Consider the following 23,968-nt stretch of genomic DNA (forward strand, 5'->3'; position numbering starts at 1 on the left):
AGCTGGTATAGTTGCTGGAAGTATGCAGTAAGCAAGGCATATTATATGGAGATTTTGATAAGGAGACATATAGGAATAAGTTAAACAAAGTCAGCAATGTGAGGGTGAAGATTGTTGTCTGTAGTTCACTGCTACATGTTTAGTGCCTAGAATGCAGTAGAAGCACAATCTGGCTTTGTTAAACGAATGGATGTGACTTCAGAGATAACTGCTAGGATAAAATAGAACAGGAGAAGAGAATGACAAGTGGTAGTGGTGGGCTATTTATAGAGTGGGTGGCCTTCCCATGTCCAAAAATCGGTATGATGCATAGTGGCCTCAACTTGTCCAACAAAGTTATCAGCCCTGGTTAGAGGTACAGCTAAAAGGAGTTTACGGTCACAGGCTCTGGAGTTAGATCTGAACTCAGCTTCTCATCACTACCAGCTCAGTGACCTGTCCTCTCTGGGGACTGGTCTCTGCATCCCAAGGTGAAGTGATGCATACTCAAAGTTGGTCAGGGGGTTAAATGTGATGAGGTGCCATTTAGCACAGTGCCCAGTAAACAGGAAGTTTTTTATAAATGAACCTGAAGGTTTGGTTCATTCTGGGCTGTGAATTGACCTCTTAGATCATTCCAAGAACTGTACTAATCTCTTGAGCAAAGCAGGCTGACTTTAGGGATTAAACTGACTTGGTTAAAACTGGGTCAAGGTACAGCCAGTTTGCCAAGCTAGTCATCTCTTTGGCTTCTTCTTGGGTAGCTCTGAGTTCAGATGTTTCATTGAATTGAGATGGCGATCTTGATGCTCCTAACCTTTGCCTTTGTGGAAATAGAAGGAGAAAAGGTGGCACTGGCTGCATTTCTCCCTTGCTTGTGGGTCAATAGTAGTGAAATGCCTGCAAGGGCATATTTCTTTAGATATTCTTCATTGGACAACTTTGGCTTCTAGAATTTGCCTTCTGCTGTGACCTACACCATAGCAGACAGCCCATTCGTGTCCAGATGATCTCAGGAAGTACCCATGAACGAACAGGATAATGGATTTGGTCTCCTTGTATTTAAGTGATGAGGCACATAGAGGGTTAATTCTCCCACTTTCTCCATTTGCGGGGCCTTGCAATATTCCCCGAGTTAAATGATGGTCAAGTCTCAGATAAGAGGAATGGAGGCGGGGAATGCTGGAAGGAAATGGCAGCTTGAACACGGAGCAAAAGAGTATAAATAGTGATAAGTAGTTTACCTTTCACCTTTCCCTTTGTGAGGGGGGGACCTCTGTGGTTTGGCTGAAGAGACCAAAGAAAGATGAAATCGGATGAAACAATAAAGGAAAAATATAATTGGAGTGGCTCTGCAGAGTGCTTAAAGTGGTCACTAGGAAAACAGCCTGGGTCTTCCGTCTCTGCAACAAGCTTGACATGTCGCGCATTCTTTGAGGGCTGGGCTAGCTGAGTCCCAGGAGTGTTTCACTAGGTGCTCTCAACCTTCCTAAAACAACCTTTTTTCTTTTTTCTTGCAGTATTCTAACAGGTTGTGAAGCCCTCTTTGGATTAGTGTGGATTCAGCTGACCCTCAGCTTGGGGTGTGGACTGAGACTTAGATGCTGACCTCAATTTCCTCATTACAGAGCTGGGTACTTTAATAAAATGTAGTTAGTGAGTAACTGGTTAGGAATAATAACCAATGACTTGTAATGTTTTGCATACTTTTTTCGTGGACAAGTATAAATTTACAAAATGAAATTGGGTCTTGTTTCAAATGCCTATTGTGAATCACAAACATACAAAATGATCGTCACAACTCACCAGCATCTCTCACAGCTCAGAACTGGGGGTCTGTAATTAAGGTGCAGTTATTCTTTGTCCAGCTCAAAACAAGCCTATTAGAATATAATGAAAAGTTGTGGTTTACTAAAAGAAAAGCAAATGATAAATGATTGAGGTTATTTTACTTTTCTATTTCAAAGCTATAAAATACATAAACTTGAACAGAGATAGCAGTATTTATAAACATGCTTCTGAGTTGTCACTGTTATCTAAAAACCTGTCCACGTAGCAGGACAGTTCCACACAGAGTTGATAAACAGTTGTCTTCATGGAAAAAAAAATGCCAGAGAAGAAAAAAGTTCTTGAAGTGGGATCGACCTTTGAAGACGGACTTTCTGAAGCCACTTCTGGCATATTTTGGTAGAGGAGGTGATTTTGAATTTGGTCCTTTAAGGCTACGCTCTTAGAGTCTATCCAGAGACTCAGTATGATGTGTTCCTTATCCACTCCTTGCCCTTGGGGGTGGGGGTGGGGGAGCCTCTGGTGCTTGAGGAAGCTTGGGAAAGGCTTGTAACCTAGTGACTACTTTGAACCCCCATTTGACACACCTCTGATGTGTCGTGAACTTGATTATCCCATGCTAGAAAACGTTTTTTGCCAGGCACTTGTAATCAAGTTGAAATCGTTTTTTACAAAAATTCCTTAAGTAATTTAAAATATTCATAAATTACCTTATTTTTTAACAGCTACATTTTCATTTTCTTAATATATTTATCACTCACTGTTATCCTTTTAAAATTGAGAAATGAATGGATGTTGATCACATCCTATCTATAAAATTTTCTCTGCATATAAGTATTCAAAGTAATGCATAGTATAAACTCAAAACAAAGTTCACTTTTAAGTAAGAACTCTCCCATAACCCACACTTATGCACATTAATTTATCTCTATATACATAAATAAAATATGCCTAAGTCATTTTTTAAAAATTGGTTTTTGTCAAAGTAATATCACCTCTTTAAAAAACAGAGACAGGCACTTTCAGCTCTTATTATTTATTTTTTCTAGTATTTACCTCATCAACTATATACGTAATATGCATCTCCTACTATCTCCTGAGTCGTCATTTTGAGACTTTGGCTACTGATTTCCTTTTACATCAGGTGAGAATTTAGCTTTCTTAAGTCACTTCTTTTTTCCACTTCCCTTTTGATATAGCTATTATTCCTTTTTGTTGTTAAATCAGTATTTAGAAATTATACTCATGACTTTTATACTACTTTCTAGGTAATTTCAGTAACTTTGTCTTCCAACCTATTGAAATTTTTGTTTTCTTTATCATAGTTTTAGTTGCATAGACTTTATTATTATTATTTGATGTAATGTCTACATTGGAGAAGAGATTCAGAAACACCTTTGTAAAAATAGGGAGTCATAGAATTTAGAAGAAGAAAAGGGAGTATGGCATTGAGGGAGAAAGAAGGTAAGGATTTTGTTGCTTTTTGTGAGAATGTTGGTATTCTAACAGCTGACAGTGCTGAGTTCTTGGTAAAGTAGATGCGTTCAGCCATTAGAAGAGTCTCTACCTTGACATGATGGAATAAAAACCTCTCATGACTTGGTATCTGAAATTATGCACAGTAATTTAATTTTATTACCACCTGGTTCATATACTGTGACATTTTACTTACAGTACAAATTCACATACATGATTTTTAGCTTAATTATCAATTCCGTCTCCTGTTAGTTAATTTTTAATAATATTAGAACTCATGTATTTTCACATATTCTTTTAACTCTAAATCTTCTCTTGATCTTAAAACTGTTTAGTTTATCTTGCTTGTTTTCCTAAGTAATACTCTTCTTCCCTTATCAGCTTAATCCATCATATCTTGTGTTGTTATATAGCAAAGTTTATTATGTATTTGTGTGTGTCATCCTTATTTTAATAACAGACAGCCCTAATATAGTATTTCTTATTAGCTGCTGAATTTAAACTGCTCAAAACGAATTAGTTTCTGTAGATTTTTTTTTTTTTTTTTTTTTTTTTAGCATTTTCTTACTTTCTGGCACCACAAGATACTTCAAGGCCGTCTTGTATATATACCTTATCCCAGCCATTTCTCCAAGTCCCCCCCCACGTTTTTTAAGAGTGATATTAGAAACCAAATGTCTGGGCACTAGATGTGCTTATTGCTTCTGGGTGTCATTGCCTCTAGGATTTCTCAGCTGTCAGCAAGGAAATATATGTGAATATTTATATATATACAAATATATGCATATATATACGTCTTTATATTAAGCTACACATGAGTTTATACTGATGTTCTCAACTCTAATCCAGTAATATAGATCATTTTAGTCTTTGCCCTTGCTTATATATAACTTCCCACTCAAACAGTGAAAAACCTACCTCCCACCATGTACCCTCCATTCACTTAATTTTGTTCAATTCCAGTATACACATATAGTGGTTGCAGATTCATAAAGCCTTATTCCTGGGGGAAATAGCTTTATCAACCAGGGTGCAGCGCGACATATAGTTCCTTTTGCCTTTAGCCTTGCTGACCCCACTCATCCCAAGGTTATTAGGTCAGCATCTTCCCGTTCTCTTCAGTGAGGCTATTTCATACATTTATAATATAGTTAGGTTCTCTTGTTCGTCTCTATTACATCTCTGATCTCCTAAATAATTTTTTAAATTCATATACATTAAAGTTTATTCTTTGTGCTCGAAAGTTCTGTGGGTTTTGACAAATGTCTTGTGCCATGTATTCACTGTTAGAACATCATACAGAATAGTTTCATTGCCCTAAAACTCCCCTGTGCTTCACATAGTCAACCTCCCTTCCTTCCTCCTCCCAAACCCCTGGCAACCACTGACCTGTTTACAGTTTCTGTAATTTTGGCTTTTCAATATCTGGTGTTTAAAATTTCCTCTGAGGCTATTTAGTTTTTCCAGAGGAAAAATGGACCCCCTAACTCCTCTCAGTCCAGAAGGGAAGGGATGTATACAGATGGCTGTCTGCTGGTAGACACCAGACAGAAAAAAGTGGTTTGGGCTCTCCGTGTTCAGCTTGAAGTTTTCACTCCATGGCCCTGTTCTCAGGCTTGCACCTCACTCCCACTTCCCATGGGGCCTAATGGTCCCAAGTCCAGCGGCTGTTGGGTTCAGTCTCTCCAGAGAATAAATACACAGTCTCCTTTCTGTGTATAGAGGGGGTGGCGGGTTGGTAGTCAATCATTGCTCTAGGTTGAGGGGCACCCCTGGGCTGTATGCGTTGCCTTCCTTTTTTTAGTGGTATCTGGGCCTCCAATTCCCGAGCCTCCTAGAGTTAGAAATATCATTGCTCATTTCTCAGCAGAATCACTCTGCAGGGACTTGGGTTTCAGTGTTTCCTCTGCTAAGCCATTACTTCTCTGCTAGCTTTCTGTCTTCCAAAATTACGTTAAGATCTCTTATCTTTCACTATTTAATTTCTCTTTGTATTAGTGGGTTTATGCCACCTTTAACCAGAATTCTCATATGCTTTTAGAAGCTTGCTGTTTTGTGCAATTGTAATTATTCTGAAAAAATTTTAAAGTCACATTTCCTTGTATGACTTGTCTTTCCTTGATATGCATTTTGCCAATACAGCTCTTAAGGTGCAATATAGTTGAGATAAGGAAAATAATTATGTGCAATTTATTTCCTCATGAGCATTCCCTGTCTTGGGTCAGGAATAAACCTATAAAAAATGATCAGTAGCATTCTTTTGAAATTTGCTTAGGTTGACGTTTCTGCTTCATTTGTAGTTGCTCCCATGGAGACACCATAGTAATTGTCACTCCTGGCAGGATTTGGAAGTTTCTGCATTGACTTTCTTTTATGGCAGTTTGCTTTCTGCCACTGTCTTTCTCATCCTTCTGCAGCAAGTGGAATACCAGCAGGTCAGGCTGATTGATATTATGGACAACTTAACTTTGACTTATCATTAAGAAGAATATAGGACAGAATTCAAGCTCTATTTTCTTTAGTAACAGGAATAGAATATTTTAAACTTCCTAACTTATCCTATAATTCCAGTAAATGGAACTGGTACCTTCTAATGGCTTATGGCTATGTTTTACTGAACACACTGGAAAGGCAGCATGCATTTTCTTATCCTAAGGGACCAAATGGGATGAGTTGAAATAGCAGTTTTAATATGGGGCCCCTAGCCAGGTGAAGACTTTAAGAGGAGCTTTTAGTGTGCCCACGGTGGACCACATACTTTCCTTTATGTGACCTCATTTGTTACTTTCTTAGTGACCACTGAGGTAGCTACGAACCCTTTACAGATATGAACTTGTACCCTTCATCTTCAGTGAGGGCAGAGCCAAAATCGAAACCCAGGGCCTGTTCACTTGCCACTGTGCTGCCAACTTTGGGCTGGGTGTTCCAGCTTAGGTGTCATCTCTCCCCTGTGCTTTGCTTCCAGGTTAGTGAGAGCCAGTGCAGCACAGTGATTAAGTGTGGACTCTGGAGCTATCCTACCCACATATAAATACCTGTTCCACCATGCACCAGCCGGGCTCTGTGCCTTCGTTTCTCCATTCTTAAAATGGAGAGAATGATAGTTACTATGGGAATTGATATTGTAGAACACCTAGTAAACATTACACAGTGTTTACTAAATAAATAGGTAAATGGTGTTGGACTTCTAGTCCTCTCTCTGCTCGGTGCTTAAAGGAAAGCAAGTACTGTGTTTTTTTCAGGCCTTGCCAGGGGGAGAGCTGTGTGGACACAGATGTGTATAGAGGTGAGAGCATTTCCTTTCCTACGTGAAGAGTTGGGGCAGGTGGGTAATACACTTTTAACTAAAATGTCACTTGGCAGTGCCAACCATCAAATAGGTCTTCTAAAGCAAAATCCCAGATATGCTTACACCCTGTTATCCTTGAACAACTACACAGAGCTTTGAAACGGGTGAAAAATAACCAAGAGCTGGACTGAAATAATCAGACAAGAAATGGTAAAAAAAAAAAAAAAAAAAAAGCAATTATTTTTGTCTTTGCTTTGTGAAGTGAGGTGGCTGAGCTAGGTGACTCCAAATGTGTGTGATCTTTATCATCACAAACTTCCTGACTTAGCAGGCTACCTCAGACTGTAGATGCTGATCTGCTTTGAAAAACAAGTGGAATGATGTACCGGATGGAAATCCTCTAATGGTGTTTGCCTCATTAAGATTCCAAAGGCTGCCTGTCTGGCACACAAGCGACTGTGAGGTTGCAGAGACCTTTGGCTATGACCTGGTTTCCTTTTGTCCACTGGCCGTAGTAACCTGCTATCCCTGTGTTGAATAAACCAACAAGTTGGTGCCATACGGCTCCACAGAATGCCTTTGAAGTGGAAGAATTAAGGCAAGTGCCATTATCATTTGTGGGCAGGTGACCTGCTCCAGTCATGTTTTTCTCAGCCTGTGCAGACTCAAGCATGGGGCGCCTATTTTAGAATACCAATAGTTTCCACATATTTGGGAACTGGATAGTTACAACAACTGAAGGTTGACCTCTGTTTGCTGTTATAATAGACAAGGTAAAGAGAGTCCATAGTCTGAGGGGTAAACAGACTGAAAAGGATTGGGTTCCTCAATCTGGGAGACACTGTCTAATACTTATGTCTCAGATATCAGTATAGAAAAGTATCTGGAGTAGTTTTACAAGCACTGCAGGCTTAAGCTATACTTCCAATGGCTCATCCACATCATGGGTGGGTAAAGAGCACTGGTGGGAGAATCAGGGGCTTTTGAGAGACAGCTGTTGAAGGGTCTCTTACCAGGCAATTGGTTGTAATTATTTTGATTAATGAGATTATGGAGTAGAAAGCAAACAATCAAGGCTGCTAAACTGACCAGGAAAACATGTTTCTTTCCTTCTTTTGAAGAGGAATTGTGGTGTAGGAGCGAGGATGAGGTGCCCAGCTGATCTTCATTAACATCCGGTCAATTGCTCATTTTAGGAAGCATTTTATTAGTATCTGGGCAGTATGGTCAAGAATTCCTTCATTTGCCTTTTCCTCCCACCAGGAAGAGCCTGTTGAAGTGATACGTCTGTACTTGGTTTTCTGAGTAGCTGGAATTCTTGATAATAACCCAGCAGAATGCTGCTGCTGCTAACAGTTATCAGTTGAGCATTTACTGCCAAGAGAAAGAATAGAGACAATACTATGTATAGTTTTAAGAGCTGAGCCCTGGTATAGAACTCCTGGGTTTGAGTCCTCACTACACCATTTATAAGCTCTGTGACTCTAAGTAAGTCACTTAACCTTTATGGGCCACAGTTTTCTTATCTAAAAATGGGACTAGGAAGTTCTCCATCCATGTAAGCTGCCAACACTCTTGTTATTGTTACTGATTTTGTCCGCTGACCGGTGACTGTGGGAAGAGTGCAAGGCCTGTTATACCCACACTTCGCCACTTTCTGGGTCTTCCTCTCATCGAGTTTGATGAGTGCGAAAACTAGGTGAGAACAACAAATAACTCAGTGGCATGAGACATTTCCCACCAGTAACTTCAATTTTTCTCCAGCAGCACCTTCCCAGTGAATACTGGTGACTTCAGTTCATTCTTTCTCCTGCATATTTTTTCTGGGTCCCTACCTTTGAAATTAAGATTTTCTGGCTTACCATTGTGAATAGATAAACCTTATTAACTGATTATTTTCCATTACCATGGACTGTTAGCTAAGAGATCTGATCTATCACAAATGGAGGAATTTGTTCCAGCATTCTTGAACTCTGCCTGACCAGGGGAGGCAACCCTTAGTCTTAATTAAGATAGTGCTACAGAGGAGCAGGGAGTCATTTAGTTACACTGTTGGGTTGAGAGAAAAGGACTCAAGAGAAAAGCCTGAGAGTGGACATTTACAGGGCAGCTTAGCTGGCTGAAAGTTGGTATTGTTGAACACCCAACTTCGCAGATTTTCCATGGCTGGGTGGGCTTGGTGGAGCACTGGCTTGAGAGTGTTGCTTAGCAACGAGATTTTGAGACACCAGTCTCAAAGAGTCAAGCACTCCATCCCCTGCCTCCCTCCCTTCACCAGCCTTCAGCTGCCATCCCAAGCCTCCTATTAGACAATCAAATGTGCTGGAGGGAGGGACCAGTGAGAGGGGTCGAAGTTTAATCATTGAACTAAGCAGCCTGGAAGTATTTAATCTGTAGCACCTAGTTCCCCAGGGGCCTCTAGCCTGACTTGGAAGTGCGCAGTACTCTGGGGACGGGAATAAACACTGCACAGATACCTCTGACTCTCTCAGGAGATACCAAACTTGGGAAAAATGTTTGCGGTACACTTGATGGCATTTTACTTCACCAAGCTGAAGGAGGATCAGATCAAGAAGGTAAGGACTCAGGAAGCTGAGAGATGTCTGGTTCATTTTTCATTGACAAACGCCTACATCCACAAGGATTTAAGAGAGCTTATTAGAAAACACACAGGTGCCCTGGCCGGATAGTTAAATTGGTTAGAACGTCGTCCCAGTGCGCCAGGTTTTACTATTTGATCCTGGTCAGGGCACTCCCAAGAAGCAACCAATAAATGCATAAGTAAGTGGAACAATAAATTGATGTTTTTCTCCCCCCGCCAGCCCCCTTTCTTTCTCTAAAAATCAATGAATTAAGAAAAAAAAAAAAAGAAAGAAAACCCAGGGCAGCACAGGACAAGTAAAAAACTCATAGAGGAGGGAAGAGGAAGTAAATCTCCCAAAGGCTGGATGTTACATATTGTCCTGAGCCTTGATTTCACTCAGAACTTCTGGCAGATAACAGATGGGAAGGGGATGAGGAGAAAGTCTTTAGAAACCTGTTAGATTGTTTGATATAAGGAATATTTGAGGGGAAAGGGTAAAAGGAAAGGAGAGTCATTCTGAAAAAAATGTTGAGAACTTGTAACTTACGTGATTTTTCTTGCACTTGAAAGAATATAAATATGGCACCAAGAGGGATGTGCGTTTTAATGTACAATAATGGAAATACTTATTTGTATGTGCTATTTGCCAGTGGTATGCTATTAATGGTGGGCATCATTTTGCCACTTTGTCCAAGAAACCTGCCTGCAAAATTCATTCCAAGGTGGCTGGGTCAAAGTTGCCAAGGCTCAACCAGGGGCCATCAGCTGGAATGAACTCAGCCTGCCACTCTAGCCACACCAGCTGCAGGAAGTCCTCCCAGCAGGTGGACTTAGCCAAGGTCACCCAGGTATTTAAGGTGGTGCTGGGGGATTAAAGCAAAGTTGCTGCCTCCTGCTCCTGAATTCTTTCCATTGGGTCATGATGCCTCTGTGCTTTTTGAACTGAGAGGAAGCAAGGTCTCTCACAGCTCTCAAGTGTTTGGTGGGGTAAACTCTCACTAAAATCTATTCATTTAGAGAGTTGGTTGGAGGTTATAGCAAATCTTAAAGTATTATAAATCCATCAGATTTAACCTGTCTTAATTTTCATTTGTTGATTAGATTCATGAAGTCCTTTACTAGCTTCTTAAGGAGGTGGAAATGTGCTATACAGCACTGCTTAAAATTCACTTTCTGTAGTTAATTGCTTAGTAAAGATGGAACCTACATGCAGTCTCTCCAGCTCCCCAGGGGGAGTCTTTGGAACCTTGACACTTGTGGTTCTGCAAATCAATTCCTTCCCTTGGGCCTCTTTGTGCTGGTTAATCTTTTGTTACATCCTAGAATCAGGCAGATACGTTTGTCCACAGCCTTCATGGATCGGTTTCAGGTTCCTCTGGTGGCAGGTCAGCCACTGTCAAAGTCTGGCCTTGACCCTTCTCCCCTGTAGGAGGCAGGAAAGCTTGTGAACGTGAGCTGAGTAGGGATAGTCGGGAGCACTTCGTAGCCACCTTAAGCAAGGGATTCAGCAGGTATCCGGAGTGGTATGGGAGGCTGGTGTATGAGTCACAGGATCTGAGGACACTGGCTTATTCACTCCTCCAGGTGGTGAAAACACACCTGGTCAAAAGGCACAGGTGCTTCCTCTCCTGGGCCAGCCCCCGCCTTAGTTCCTGTGCTTCCTGCCTCTAGAATTGCCAAGGCCATGAGCCGGACTTGCCTGCTAGGGTTACTGTTCAGACTCTGGTACAAGTTTTTAAAAACTCCTTATACCAACATTAAATAAAAAACCAAAATATAACATAAAGGAGGGAAGGATAGTGTCAGAACATGGAGGCCGCTAGAATGTGCACCTGGACTTTGGATATGTTAATGGACCTAGCCCTTTCCAGAGGATATGTTAACTAACCTGGGGGGCTGGGAGAGGGAGCTATGAGAAGCAAATGACCTACTGAGTATGTTGATAAGCAAACTCACCCTCACTGAAATGTGTGGTTGACAAGTACAATAAAGGCACCTGCAAAAGAGCGGGTGGGACTCCCACGGGCCCACGAGCAGGACCAGGAGTTCCCTGTTCCCCATTCCCTGTTCCCCAGTTCCTTGCTCCCCTTTCCCCTTGCTCATATGGGCCCTCGAGTCGGTCTGGGGTTGCCTCTCTCCTCTACTCCCTTCCCCCTCTTCCCTCAATAAACCCATCGCCTGATCCCACAGTGTTCTGTTGGTGATTTCCCAGAGCAAGGCTGCCCTGACAGCTTGGTGCCGGAACCCGGGAGGGGCTCCAGGAGTGGTCACCGGCAGCAGTGGGCTGCGGGCAAGTCCCAGGCCTACCCTCTGAAAGAAAAAAGGAAGAGAGGGAGGGAAGAAAGAAGCTACTTTGATAACTTCCCTTCCAGTTCAATATATTGATAGTATTTGACCCATTGATAACACTGGGCTGGAACTGGTCATTGACCTGTAGATTGCTCACTCATAAGAGAAGGATTGGTTAGATTTTCAAAGTGTCCTTTTTATAGTTTAGAAAGTCAACATTATGAAAAGCAGAAATGTTGCCTTTAAACCCACCCCTTTCACAGTCATATTTGCCTTGTGGAAGCCCTTGTCTTTTCTCACTGTTTTTAGTTACATTGTACATACACGCCTGAACTTGTGTCCTTCACTTGTTATATTGTAACCACTGGTGTACATTTCTCCATTTCTTTATAATTATTTTAATATCTTCCTAATATTCCATCAAGTTGGATATGCTATAACGTAACTTTCCCCTTCTTTTGCACTGGCTACTTTCAAAAACATTTTTTCTTAACAGCTAAAAATGGCTATAATAAATGTTGGTATGTATTTAACGTTTAACGTTTGCCATCTTTGGGTTTATTTCCTAAGAATGGGTTTCCGAAAGTGAAATCACTAGGTCAAAGAGTTGAACCTTTTTATGACTTGATTCATAATACAGGACCTTTGGATTAAGCGAGCACTGAAGTCCCTTGCGGCTCCCACATCTGTAATTCTGTAAGCTCTGAGCTTACATTTTAAAATGTGCTCTTCCTACGTTAAGCAAGCTGCTTGCTGGCTCTTTTGTTTACAAGATATCCCACGTATGGTTTGTGAGTCGCTCCAAACGTGGACTTGGTTTCTGCAACTCAAGCACCGTCCCTTGGTGACTATGACATGTGTGCCTGGTTACACAGGCCCCAAAGCCACCTATATGGGTTTAAAATACAGGGTTCTCCCCCTAGTCTATGTTTCATTCTTCCCTTCTAGCTACTGTACCAGGTGCTGTGGAAGATACAAAGAATAAATAAGAAACTTTCTAAGTGGACATTTTTTCTGTTCTAACCTGAATTATTGAAATAGCAGGAGCAGTATCCCAAAGTCCTGAATAGCTGTTAAACTGCACCTTGCAAATGACCCCAACAGGACCTCAAAACCACTGTACACAGAAGGGATGGCGTTATGTGGTGCCCAGGGACGCTCTCTGGGGCTGAGCAAAAATGAGCAATAGGTTTAGGGGCACGTTCTGAGGGGCCTTGGGTGATAAAGGGAACAATCTTCGTTCTTGTGTAGCACAGCTCACCCTTCCCAAGCCCCAATTTCTTGGGTCACGTCCCTTCCATTGGTTTTGTTCGTGACCGTGGCAGTGCCAACCAATTAGTCATAAATAGACTCAGGGTGAACGGAAGCCCTTAATGAAGCATGACCTGGTTCCAGCCTATCTTCTCAAATATGCTGAAAGCCCAATTGTTCTGCTGTGTTAATGACCCCCTGATGGTTTTCTGGCCTCTCTTTGGCCCCCAAGTTCCTGGAACCATGGACTCTTTCACTGGCTTGGGTCTCTGCATCAGCTCCGACTTAGCTGGGATTCCTGCTCTCTAGGCCTGGCTGATGGTTGGGCACCTGTCCTCTAAGGAAGGTCACGTGGCTCCTGCACTTTTGCTGTAATAATTTGTCTGTTGGGCTTGTGGCTCCTGCACAACATTGTGAAGCAAAACCAGGCTGCGTGGTGAGGCTTATGGACACCGCATTGTAGTCCCAGCGCTGCCACTTAGAGATAGCTGTCCGAACGCTGCTCAGTGGCCTGAACCTTGGGGTCCTCAGCTGTCCTCAGCTCTCAGCGGCAGTCATTTTGCCTTACCTGGCTGCCTCAAAGGGTACCATGGAGATGAGGTGAGGTGGCATACACAGAAGCACTTGCAGATGGCAGTGCATATTCTTAGCCTTAGACAGAAGTGTGGGAGAGCAATTCGTCCAGAAACAAGCGAGGCTCACGTCTTGTGACCTGGATATGTAGACAGGTCACTCAGTACACAAGGTAAGGGTGGCAATACAGGGCACCTATGCCACTGGCCCTCTTCCTGCCCTGGTCAGTAACCTGTCCCACGTTGCTCCCACCAAATGATTAGCTTGGGGTAGGAACCTGGCCTGCCATTCTTGATGTGACATTATTACCTTTAAGTGGACTGAGGACAGCCATAGTGATTTTTATAACTTCCATACACTGAGGGTTCCTGTGACCCAATTTCCTGGTTACTTGAATGGCATCCATTCATTTCCCATGGCAGTTGGGGCTGGCTTTAGGAGTTAAACTTCATCTTAATTAGAATAACTTCAGTTAAAAACAACACAGAGATGTAAAAGCCTAGATTTCAGAGATTGAGGTTGGAAACTGAATTTAGCTCTGAGCTTCCTAGCAGCCCAGAAACAAAGGGAGATACGTTTGGCTACATACCGTCATCATTGGATAAAAGGAAGTGTCCATGTTTAGGATTTCAAGGTTCTAGCTGTAGCTAGACTTTTCCAGGGGAGAGGCAATGGGACAGTGGTGAGGGCTCTGAACTGGGACTTAAAACCCCGAATCTTTCTTAGTTTTTGCCCCTCACTGTCCCATCAGAAAAATGGGGGAGTCATTTCTTCCTCAAATCTTGCCCTTTGGAGGAATAAATCTCACCTCCCCCAGCCTTTCATTCCATTCTGTTTTTCCAACTCCCCGCCTTGTCCCCAGCTTGATGAGGGACCTTGCAAGGAACCTGTCCCCATGCAGCTTCATCACGGGAGTGGGAATTGACAGCAGGCCACCCTGGTCACCCTGGTGTCTTTCCAGGTGGACAGGTTCCTGTATCACATGCGGCTCTCCGATGAGACCCTTTTGGACATCATGATTCGGTTCCAGACTGAAATGCAGAAGGGCCTGGGGAAGGACACCAACCCCACAGCCTCAGTGAAGATGCTGCCCACCTTTGTCAGGGCCATTCCAGATGGCTCAGGTGAGTGGGGCTGAGGGGCTTCCCCAGCCAAGGGGTTTCCCCAGCGCCAGGGTCTCAGTGCTCCAGTCGAGCTCCAGCAGGGCTTCTCGGGCTCTTGAAGGAACAAGATTGAAGATTGGGGGGCCTTGGGGGGCCTTTGACTAGATTAGCTGCGTTCTGGGCCCCTTTGGGACAATGCCTGGGTCACAGTGGCTGGCTCCGCCATTGGAGAGTTCCCTGGGAACTGCGATGAGAGAGACCTGTTCCCTTGCTGGTGGGTGGCTGCGAAGGGAGCAGTACCACCCTGGGGGAACATAAGCTTTGGAGAGAGACAGCCCTGCTTGAGGTCTTGCCTGGTTCCTGCCACTGCTCCGTGAATGCTGAGGGAACTGTGCCCCTTGACGGGTCATCCAGCAATTTGGAGGAAGCCCCTGAGTCATGGGGTGTGTGTGGGGAGGCACCAGGGCAAAGTCCTCCTGGTTTCCTGTGCTGTGGCTCCTCCTGCAGAGATGTGTCCGCAGAGGCTTCAGAAAATGGCCTTGGATGGTCTGGAGGTGGCCAGGCCGGATGTGCCTTCCTGGCCCTGGCTGATGCAGGGCAGGTTTGGAAGTAAACCTGAACAAGCGTAAGAAGCTCCCTCCTCCTCTGGCTAGGAGACGCCACCCGCTTTCTTCCCTGTCTCCTCTCATCACACAATAAATCTTAAATAACTGTTACGGTGAACCTGTTGCAGTGGGGTCCCTGAGCGCAGAGGCCTTGGTAAGTCCCAGGGCCATGGCAGCCCTGTCCTCATCTGTAAAAGGGCTGTGGCCAGTTTGTCCTACCAGCTTGCAGGGCCACGGATCAGGTGAGGTTATGTGGCAAGATTGTTTTAAGATCTCCCAAATGTCCCAAGTCCACAGTACTCTTGAGAGCTGGTGGTGTAATTTCATGATTACTCACCAACAAACAGCTCAGCTAATCCCTCGGAGCCTCCATTTTAGAACTGTATACAGTTTCCAGAGAAACCCCCCTGAGTTCACCCACTCTGTACTTTTCGCTCCTTTCATCTGAGCCTATCTGAAAGGAGGTAACAACCTGCCCGAGCCTTGTGACCTCCCAGTTGTGCCTTCTCCTTTACCAGTCATGAGAGAAGTGCCCATCACCTGCCTGGGGAGGTGATTGGGATTCTGTAGGCCTGGCCCAAGCTGCCTCTCTCCTGAGCCTCTTCCCCCAGGCAGGCCCCTGGGCTTCCTGGAGGGTGAACCTTGAGGGGTAAGCCCCAGGGTCTGTACTGGAACAGGAGTCCCATACTTGTCTGAACATAAGACTCACCTGGGGGCATTCCTAAACATGTGGCTTCCCAGGCTTGTTCCCCTGGAGATTCTGAATCTCCAGGATATACACGTTGTGTGCCTTTGGGGGAGGCTGCCCGTGGGAATGGGGAAGGAGCAGAGGCACAAGCCATAGGGGGAGGAAATCCCAGGTGTCACTGTAGCCTGGAAGGTCACAGGAGCATCCACAGTAGGTGGATTGTCAAGAAGATCTCACCCTCTTGGGAGGTTACTTTAAAAAGTTATTCTTTATTTTTTATTTGAGCTATAATTAACATATAATATCATTTCAGTTGTAGAACACAATTACAGTATTCCCTCACTTATTGCGGGTATTACGTTCTAGACCCCCGCCCCCCCACGATAGGTGAAAATCCACGAAGTAGGAACCTTACATTTATTTTAGTATTTATATATATTTTAAGGCTTTATAAACCCTTCCCACGCACTTATAAACCGTTCCCAGTCCCTTATTAACCTTTCCCACTCCCTTATAAACCTTTTCCACACTTTTATAAACACTACTTATGTTCTTAAACATATTCTACACTCTTAAACCTACATAACTTTAACAACATATGTATACAGTACCGCAAAATCCCGCGATATAGCGAAAAATCTGAGATAAATAAATATAATATTTTTAAAATCCTGGAATACAGTGAGGCCGTGCTAAGTGAACTGCGATATAGAGAGGGATTACTGTACTCAATATTTTTATGTATTGCAAAATGATCGCCATAGCACCTCCAGTTCATATCCATCACCACACAGTTACAAATTTTATTTTTCTTGTGATGAGAACATTTGAGATCTACCCTCTTAGCAACTTTCAAATATGCAGTAGAGTATTATTAACTATAGTCACCATTCTATACATTACATCCTTATGATGGGAAGTCATAGCCTTAATAATGACTGTAAAGACCTTGAGGGCCCCACTTCTGGGCAGGTCCTCCCTCCCCCAGGGTCCACGAGTCTTTTCTCTGGGGTCAGAGTTGCACAGGAGATCATGCCATGTGGTTTCCATGAAGTAGCATCTGGAGCCACTAGTGGAGTGAGGTGACTGCGTAGTGATAATGGCACCGGTGGCCAGAGGATGAGTGTGTCCCTGCCAACGCTATAGTAGGTCTCACGCATCGTTTCCAGTCTGGGTGGCAGCACAGGAACCCCCTCTTTTATTAAAATCCTTCGGTCTATCCTGCTTGATGCCAGAGGTGTTTTCCCAAAATCAGAGACAAATCTTGGCCACCCCCTTGCTTCAGATCTTTCTGTGGGTCACCCTCATCTTCTGGGGAAAGCCCCAGCTCCTTGGGAGTGGGGCGGCTTCTCTAAATCCTGCCAGCATCATTTCTGTCACGCTTCCCTCCTTCCTCAAAAGCACAGTCATGTCCCCACTCCCCCCAGTGTGAGCTCATTCCTTCACTCAGTTTCCTTCCCCTGGGACCTTGGCTCCTGTCTGGCTGGCCTCTCCTCCTTCAGCACTGGGCTAGGCTCGGTACTGCCCCTCTCTGGGCTGTCCGCTCCTCTCATTTAGTGCCGCTCCCTGGGCTTCCCACCAGCAGAGCACTTGCCCTGCTGGTCGGAACTGACCTGCTGACTTGTCTGTATTTCTCATGCTGGAGCCCACAGTCTTTCGTCTTTGCACCTGGTATGTTACTTGGCAGAGTCATGCGCAGTAGATTTGTTACATGGATTGTGTAATCTACCCTACTTCTCATGCAACAAGATAATGTCTATAAAAGCACCTCTTGCTTGGTACATGATGAGTGCTAATCAGATTTGCTCAGCTTCTTGGATTCCCTCCCTCAATAATAAATGGCTCTATCAGGCTTCTTTTGGGGATGATCTGGGGAGATAAGAATCTAGTTTTCCAGGTGTCTCCACAAAAACGAAAGATCCAGCTGGTTGGGTCTATAAATGAGGACTCACAACCTTTGCTACTCCATCACAGTCCATTGACCAGCAGCTGCAGCGCCTGGGAGTTCGTGCTGAAGTGCAAAATCTCAAACACCACCTCCACTAAATCACAATCTGTGTGTTAACACAATTCTTGGGAGATTCACACGCACAACAAAGTTTTAAGAGCACCCCCAGGGCCTGCCTCTAGCTCCTCGATCTCCAGGAACAGAGGAACCTACTTGAGCCAGGTCAGGAAAGAAGGAATGTTGTACGAGGACACATAACAGAGAAGGAAGACACACAGAATCTTGTGGGACTCTGAGTAGGGACTGTGGTCCCCTCAGGCCTCTAGGAAACTAGGACTCAAGAATTTTCTGCCATGGTTTCCACCTCCATCCCAGGTGACCTCCAGTTTTCAGGAAGCTTCCATTTCAGTTTTTACCACCTACCAGCAATTTCCCTGTGTGTTTCATTTCACAAGAAGAGAATCTGAATGGCAAGCTGGCCCCTTAGATCCACATGTCTGTGTCTGGAGTCCCTTGGGTGGCTGGATTTGTGGGCATGGTGTTTCACTTCTTTGTGCCTGGGCATATACATGACACATGCCGGTACCAGTAGTCACTTTTCAGGCACAGACAATTCTCTAGAAAGGCTTGCTGGTTCAAGGGTATGCACACCTGAGTTCTTGTCCCATATCTGTGGCTGACACTGTAGCAGGGGTCCTGGGAAGGAATGCTGTCGGATCCTGAGCTGAGATCATTAGGGTGGGCTGCCTGGCCTCAACACGTGTATCATTTCCTCTTTTTATTAATAGCACCTGTCTTGGGCTTGGCTGGGTGGTGCTACATTTTTTCATTTTGAAGTGACTCTGGCCATAAATATTGAGCATCCTTGACCCTTTAAGGGCCATCATTTGGGCCCCACCTCCAGCCCCCAGCTCCCCTCCATGGTGGAGCATTTCCCCTCTATCTGTGAGACAGAGGCTTGTATGGGGCTGGTTTCCCCTCCCTGCACGTCCCTCTCCTTTTCCTCCATGACATATCTGCACCCCTCATACCTTGAGTAGCAGCTCTCTTCTCAGGTGTGGCCTACTAATGCTAGACTAGGCCCCACCCTCAAGGCACATCTCTTAGATCAAGTTGGCATTTGCCTTCTCCGTAGGAACTCGTTTATTCCCTACAGCATGGCTCAGTGGGCAGGGCCATGAGAGATATGAGTCACACTCCAGTTCTGCCCCTTACTGGGAGGGCTCAGATCAATGGCTGCCCCTCTGGAGTTTCTGGAGTTTCAGTAAGTATGCATAATGATACCTAGCTCTATGCGGTGGTCGTGAGACTTAATGACATTTCTTACATGTCTGGACTTCTAATGTAGATCTTGCCATATAGCAGACCCTCAATAAACGATAACTTTTTTTTGTTTGCTTTCTAAATAGAAAATGGAGAGTTTCTTTCCCTGGATCTTGGAGGGTCTAAATTTCGAGTCTCAAAGGTGCAAGTCTCTGAAGAGGGGAAACAAAACGTCCAGATGGAGAGTCAGTTCTACCCAACACCCAATGAAATTATCCGAGGGAACAGCTCCGAGGTACCAGGGCAGGGGCTCTGACATAGAGGGAAGGCTTTAGTGTCTCATTTATGAGCGGCCATGTGTCAGTATACTGTGTTTTCTCTTCTCTGCAGCTATTTGAATACATAGCTGACTGTCTGGCAGATTTCATGAAGACCAAAGGGCTGAAGCATAAGAAATTGCCCCTCGGCCTAACCTTTTCTTTCCCTTGCACACAGACTAAACTGGAAGAGGTAAGGGTGCTGGGGAGGGAGGAAGCTGTGCAGACTTGGAGTTTGGGCAGGATGGAGAAGGTGTGGGAGTCAGGTCGTAACAGGAGAGATCAGCAGGACTTGCCTTGCTTTTTTTTTTTCCTTCCTGTAAACGATGATGACGTGGAAACATGAGGCAGAGAGCTAGTTAATGTGGCTGCCTGGATCTCACGCTCCACGTGGGCAGAGCTCAGGGGAATGACATGGTTCTCACCCCTTCGCTCAGTGGTTCTCAGACCTGGGTGGCACCAGAATCTTCTGGAGGGCTCGTTAGACAAGGATTGCTGGGCTCCAGCAGGGTTTCTTGATCAGCAGGCCTCAGATTTGCATCTCTAACACATTTCCATGTGATCAGGATGATGCCGGTCTTGGGACAACTGATTAGAACAAGAGTGGGAAGGCTTAGGGAATCTCACCCCTATGGTGAGCCCTTAGGCAGAGGATTGAGGTAGGGTCATTGGAGTGACAATGTTGTTGAACACACACCGCACCTGGGATGTACAGTCTCAGCTGCACCACTGGTCAGCCGAGGGCTTAGGGATTCACCCCTTGGGTCTCAGATTTTCAATTTGTAAACAGGAGATGTCAAACCCAATTTTATGCAAATCTGTGAAAATAACTAAGGGTCCATATAAAAGGAAAATAAGCTTTCTGAGGCCAGGGTGTTATGGTCAAGAGGCAAGTCTTCCCAGGTCATGCCTATCTGGGATGGGGACTCATGATCAGAACACCCAGCTGACAGTCATTTCATGGGTCACCTTGACAGCATGGACCGCCTTGGGATGTGTTTAATACTGCTGACTTATGGGTATCAGATAGTGGAAAGGAAATGGGTTTCCACCTCCCACAGAACTGGCTTTGAATCATTGTTCAGCAAAGTTGTGTCTCCTGGGAAGTTACTTAACTTCTTGAGCCCCTTGTTTTCTCATCTGTAAAACTTGGTTAATAATATTTACTTCCTGGGCCAAGGTAAAGCTTAGACAAAACACCCGCAACGCCCAACACTGTGCCTGGTGCATCAATGGTCGCTGCAGGATGAGGATGATAGCCCCTGTGTGACTTGTCTCTTCCAGCTTTAATACCTTGTCTCCAGTTCAACAGATGCTTGGGGAGGGCAGGCGCTGTTTTGTATTGTTCTTCCTCTCCACCCCCAGGGCTCCAGCACAATGTCTTGTATTTCATAGGTGCCTGATAACTATCTGACAATTGAAAAGTGTAATCATTCATTTACTTGATTCCACTAAATGAGAATTTGCTGTCATCTATCTATACGGGGAATGGACTGAAGTTTATTTTTTCATTATTTTATAAAGAAAACATTAGTAAAGAATATGATGAGGAAGGTTTCAGGGAATGTGAGAAGAGGTCAGGTGGAGCTTTGCTCTGAAGTGTCTTCTTTTCCTGGCTGGAGTCAGTAGAGGAAGTGGAGGGAGGAGTCGGGAATCGGATTGAGCCGGGAGGCTGGATTCACCAAATAGTGCAACACCTCTTATTTGAGCTCAGGAACAGAGATCCTAGAGAGAAGGAAGCTCTGTGGGAGTTGATTTGAGAAACAACTTGTATATTTTCTTAATAATTAAGGGTGAATGTATGGTTTGTCCATCCAGGATTTTGACATTTATCTATATCAAATGCCCACCGCATATCCTCCTCCTCCTCTTCCTCCTCCTCCTCCTCAGATTTTAACACAGTATCTTGTACTATGCTGAACTCTTTGTGTATTATCTCACTAAAATTCCAAAACAATCATGAAGATATAATTATTTTCATTTTATATTTGAGGAAGACTGTAGCTCAGAAAGGTTAAAGACTTGCTCAAGGCCACAGAACCAAAAGCGACTCAACCCAAGTTCACAAACTCCTGATCAAATTGCCTTTTCAGAAAGACACAGCTGTAGAATTTTGTTTAAAATGCCAGCAGGTGCCTGAAAGCATTTTGACCCATTTTGTGTCATATTCCAATAAGGATTTTCAAGTAACATTTAAACTAGGGAAGAGTGCTTGATTATATCGAGGAAGTGAGAAATGCTTTTATTCATCAATGTCTAGTTGAATTACTTGTATTTTATAAAATTGCCTCCCAGACTGCCTTTCAGTAAAGTCAAAAGTTAGGTAGAAAAGCTTTACACATAGGAAATGAATTAATAATAATAACTGAGCGTGGGCGTAGCTATTTGTCCCTCGTTGTGCAGTGGGTGTAGATTCTGTGACACTAAAGTACAGGCTCTTGGAGAAGGTGGTCTGATCTGCCAAGTAAGTGCAGAAGGAGGAGGGAAGGGGAAGCCTTCATGAAGAGGTGTGGCCAAGGGGTGTTCTTTGTGAAACTAAAAAATGATTAAAGAAGATAAGGGCATGAAAATTAAAACAGGATGTCTCTTTGTTTATTTTGTCTTTTTTTTTTTTTTTTTTTTAATGAGAGACCAGAAGAGTCTTAGCCGAAGAGAAATTTCTGTGTGTGTGTTTCTAGTGATAAAATGGTGACATTTATTCAAGATAAGGAAAACAGAGAGAGAGGGAGAGGAAAAGGGAGAGAGAAACTGAAAAGCTTAAGGAAGACAATAGAGATCACTTGTAATCCTCATCTTCAGAGAAACCCACTACCAGAATTGGGTTTTTCTTTTAGTCATGTCTATATTAAATAATCATGTGCTGTATATATAGTTTTAGAAAATATAGTTGTAGGTACTGCTTTTTGTCTTCATCACAGTACATCACAAGCACTTGTTCCCCACTCCTCCATATATCCTACTTCCAACAGGTCCCACAGTGTCCCTAGCACCTTTTTGGTGGGGACGCCACCCCACAATGTCTCAGGTGAAGCGGGGATGTTACCGTAGCCTCTAAAGGTAAAAGTTAGGGGGAGTGGCCGCTAGGCGGTGCTGTGGTGCAGGGGGAAAACCTGGGCGCAAGCCCGGAGTCAGAGACCCGCCTTCCGGTTGAGCTCCGTCCTTCACTCCCGGTTAGCGATTTCCTTCCTCTCTAAACCTTGGCGTCACTATCAATAAACTGATGGGATTGCGAAAATGTGGTCAGGGTGTCTGTGAGATTGGGGTCAACTACTCTTGACTGTGTGGCCTTCCACAACTCTAAATCTCCAAGGCCGCGTCCTGCCTGAAAATTTCTGATTATTTGTTAGTTTAGACGTGTAGCTCTTAGGAAACACCAGTTTAAAGCAAATACCTGATAATGCAAATTGAGAACCATTTCTCTAGTTGAAATTAAGTTCCCAAGGGAGTTCTACAAGGTATCACCATGCTAGTTCTTTTTCTTTAAAGTATATTTTATTGATTATGTTGTTACAGTTGTCCCATTTTTTTCCCCTTTGCTCCCTCTTCCCAGTACCCCCCTTCCCTCCAGCAATCCCACCCCCCTTAGTTCATGACTGTGGGTCATGCATATACGTTCTTTGTCTTCACCCTTTCCTATATTATTTTTAACTTCCCCCTGTCTATTTTGTGCCAAACAATTATGCTTCTTAATCCCTGCACCATTTCCCCATTTCTCTCCCTTCCCCCTCCCAGCTGATAACCCTGTGAATGATCCCCATACCTATGATTCTGTTCCTATTCTCGTTTGCTTAGTTGGATTTTGTTTTTATTATTTATTTATTTATTTATTTATTTATTTATTTATTTATTTTAGATTCAGTTGATAGTTGTGAGTTTGTTGTCACACCATGCTAGTTCTGTGTTGTGGGCCTGGCAAACCATACATTCTGCACACATGATATGTATGTACCACATGCCAGGCATTTCCATCAGAGCATTCCTGTGACAGAGGCTGGGAAGTGATGTTTCCGCTTTACTGATGAGTAAACTGAGTGTTAGAGAGGTTAAATGACTTGTCTGATGTCTTGCGAATCCAAGTGTTCTGATTCTTTAACAATTAATTCTCTCTGCCACTCTGTGTACTGTTTCAAACTGCTCAGATGGGAGTAATAAAGATGTTTAAAATATTAGAAAAGGCCTCTGAAGAAACATTGAAAGAGTTGGGCTGATTTAGCTTCAAGAAGAGAAGAGAGGGAGTTGCACTTTAAACATACAATTCCTGCAGCGCATTTTCAGAACTGAGTGCCCTCTTTGTTTAGACTGGATCTGAATTCTTCCCACAGGGTGTCCTGCTCTCATGGACCAAGAAGTTCAAGGCCCGGGGAGTTCAAGGCACAGATGTAGTGAGCTGTCTAACCAAAGCCCTGAAAAATCACAAGGTGAGGAGTTGCCTTAGGCCTGGGGAGGACTGCCAGTGCCGGCTCCTTTTCCTCGAGGGCGGGGTCTCACCCTCTGCCTGCCCTGGAAGGGGGACTGACCTGAAAAGGAGCTATCTCAAGGAAGGTCTCACAGTAGTACAGGTGTGGCCACTTTGGATAAACCCACTGGTGAGCCTTGGTACATGGAGCTTGTTCCAGTTACTGTTGAAAGGTGGGGCACATGTCCCTGGGACCTCCCCAGTGGGGGCGGGGAGCAGGACATGTCTTGGTCAGACCCCATGTTGTGTCTAGTGCTCCAACCCCCACCTCTCCTCTCTGAGGCTTAAAAGATCACTTTCTTTCCAGTCTGGTTCTGTATTCTACTTCCACTCTCTATTTGTCAAACATCTATATTTGT

The 23,968-nt window shown here is 44.1% G+C and overlaps 1 protein-coding gene across 1 annotated transcript in view; it reads left to right on the forward strand.

Annotated features, from left to right (window-relative positions):
• The first annotated feature begins 8,922 nt into the window (after window positions 1-8,922).
• The window catches only part of HKDC1 (hexokinase domain containing 1), a 45,093-nt gene continuing 30,047 nt past the window's right edge, over window positions 8,923-23,968 (forward strand). Inside the window, exons 1-5 of the mRNA XM_090278122.1 lie at window positions 8,923-9,108; window positions 14,191-14,353; window positions 18,983-19,131; window positions 19,227-19,346; window positions 23,476-23,571. Coding sequence (XP_090134248.1) covers window positions 9,046-9,108; window positions 14,191-14,353; window positions 18,983-19,131; window positions 19,227-19,346; window positions 23,476-23,571 — 591 coding nt within the window. The 5' untranslated portion in view covers window positions 8,923-9,045. The remainder of the gene's footprint in view (window positions 9,109-14,190; window positions 14,354-18,982; window positions 19,132-19,226; window positions 19,347-23,475; window positions 23,572-23,968) is intronic.

The sequence above is a fragment of the Furipterus horrens genome, unplaced genomic scaffold (genome assembly GCF_987537825.1).
Source record: "Furipterus horrens unplaced genomic scaffold, mFurHor1.1.pri manual_scaffold_5, whole genome shotgun sequence".
Lineage (NCBI taxonomy): Eukaryota > Metazoa > Chordata > Mammalia > Chiroptera > Furipteridae > Furipterus > Furipterus horrens.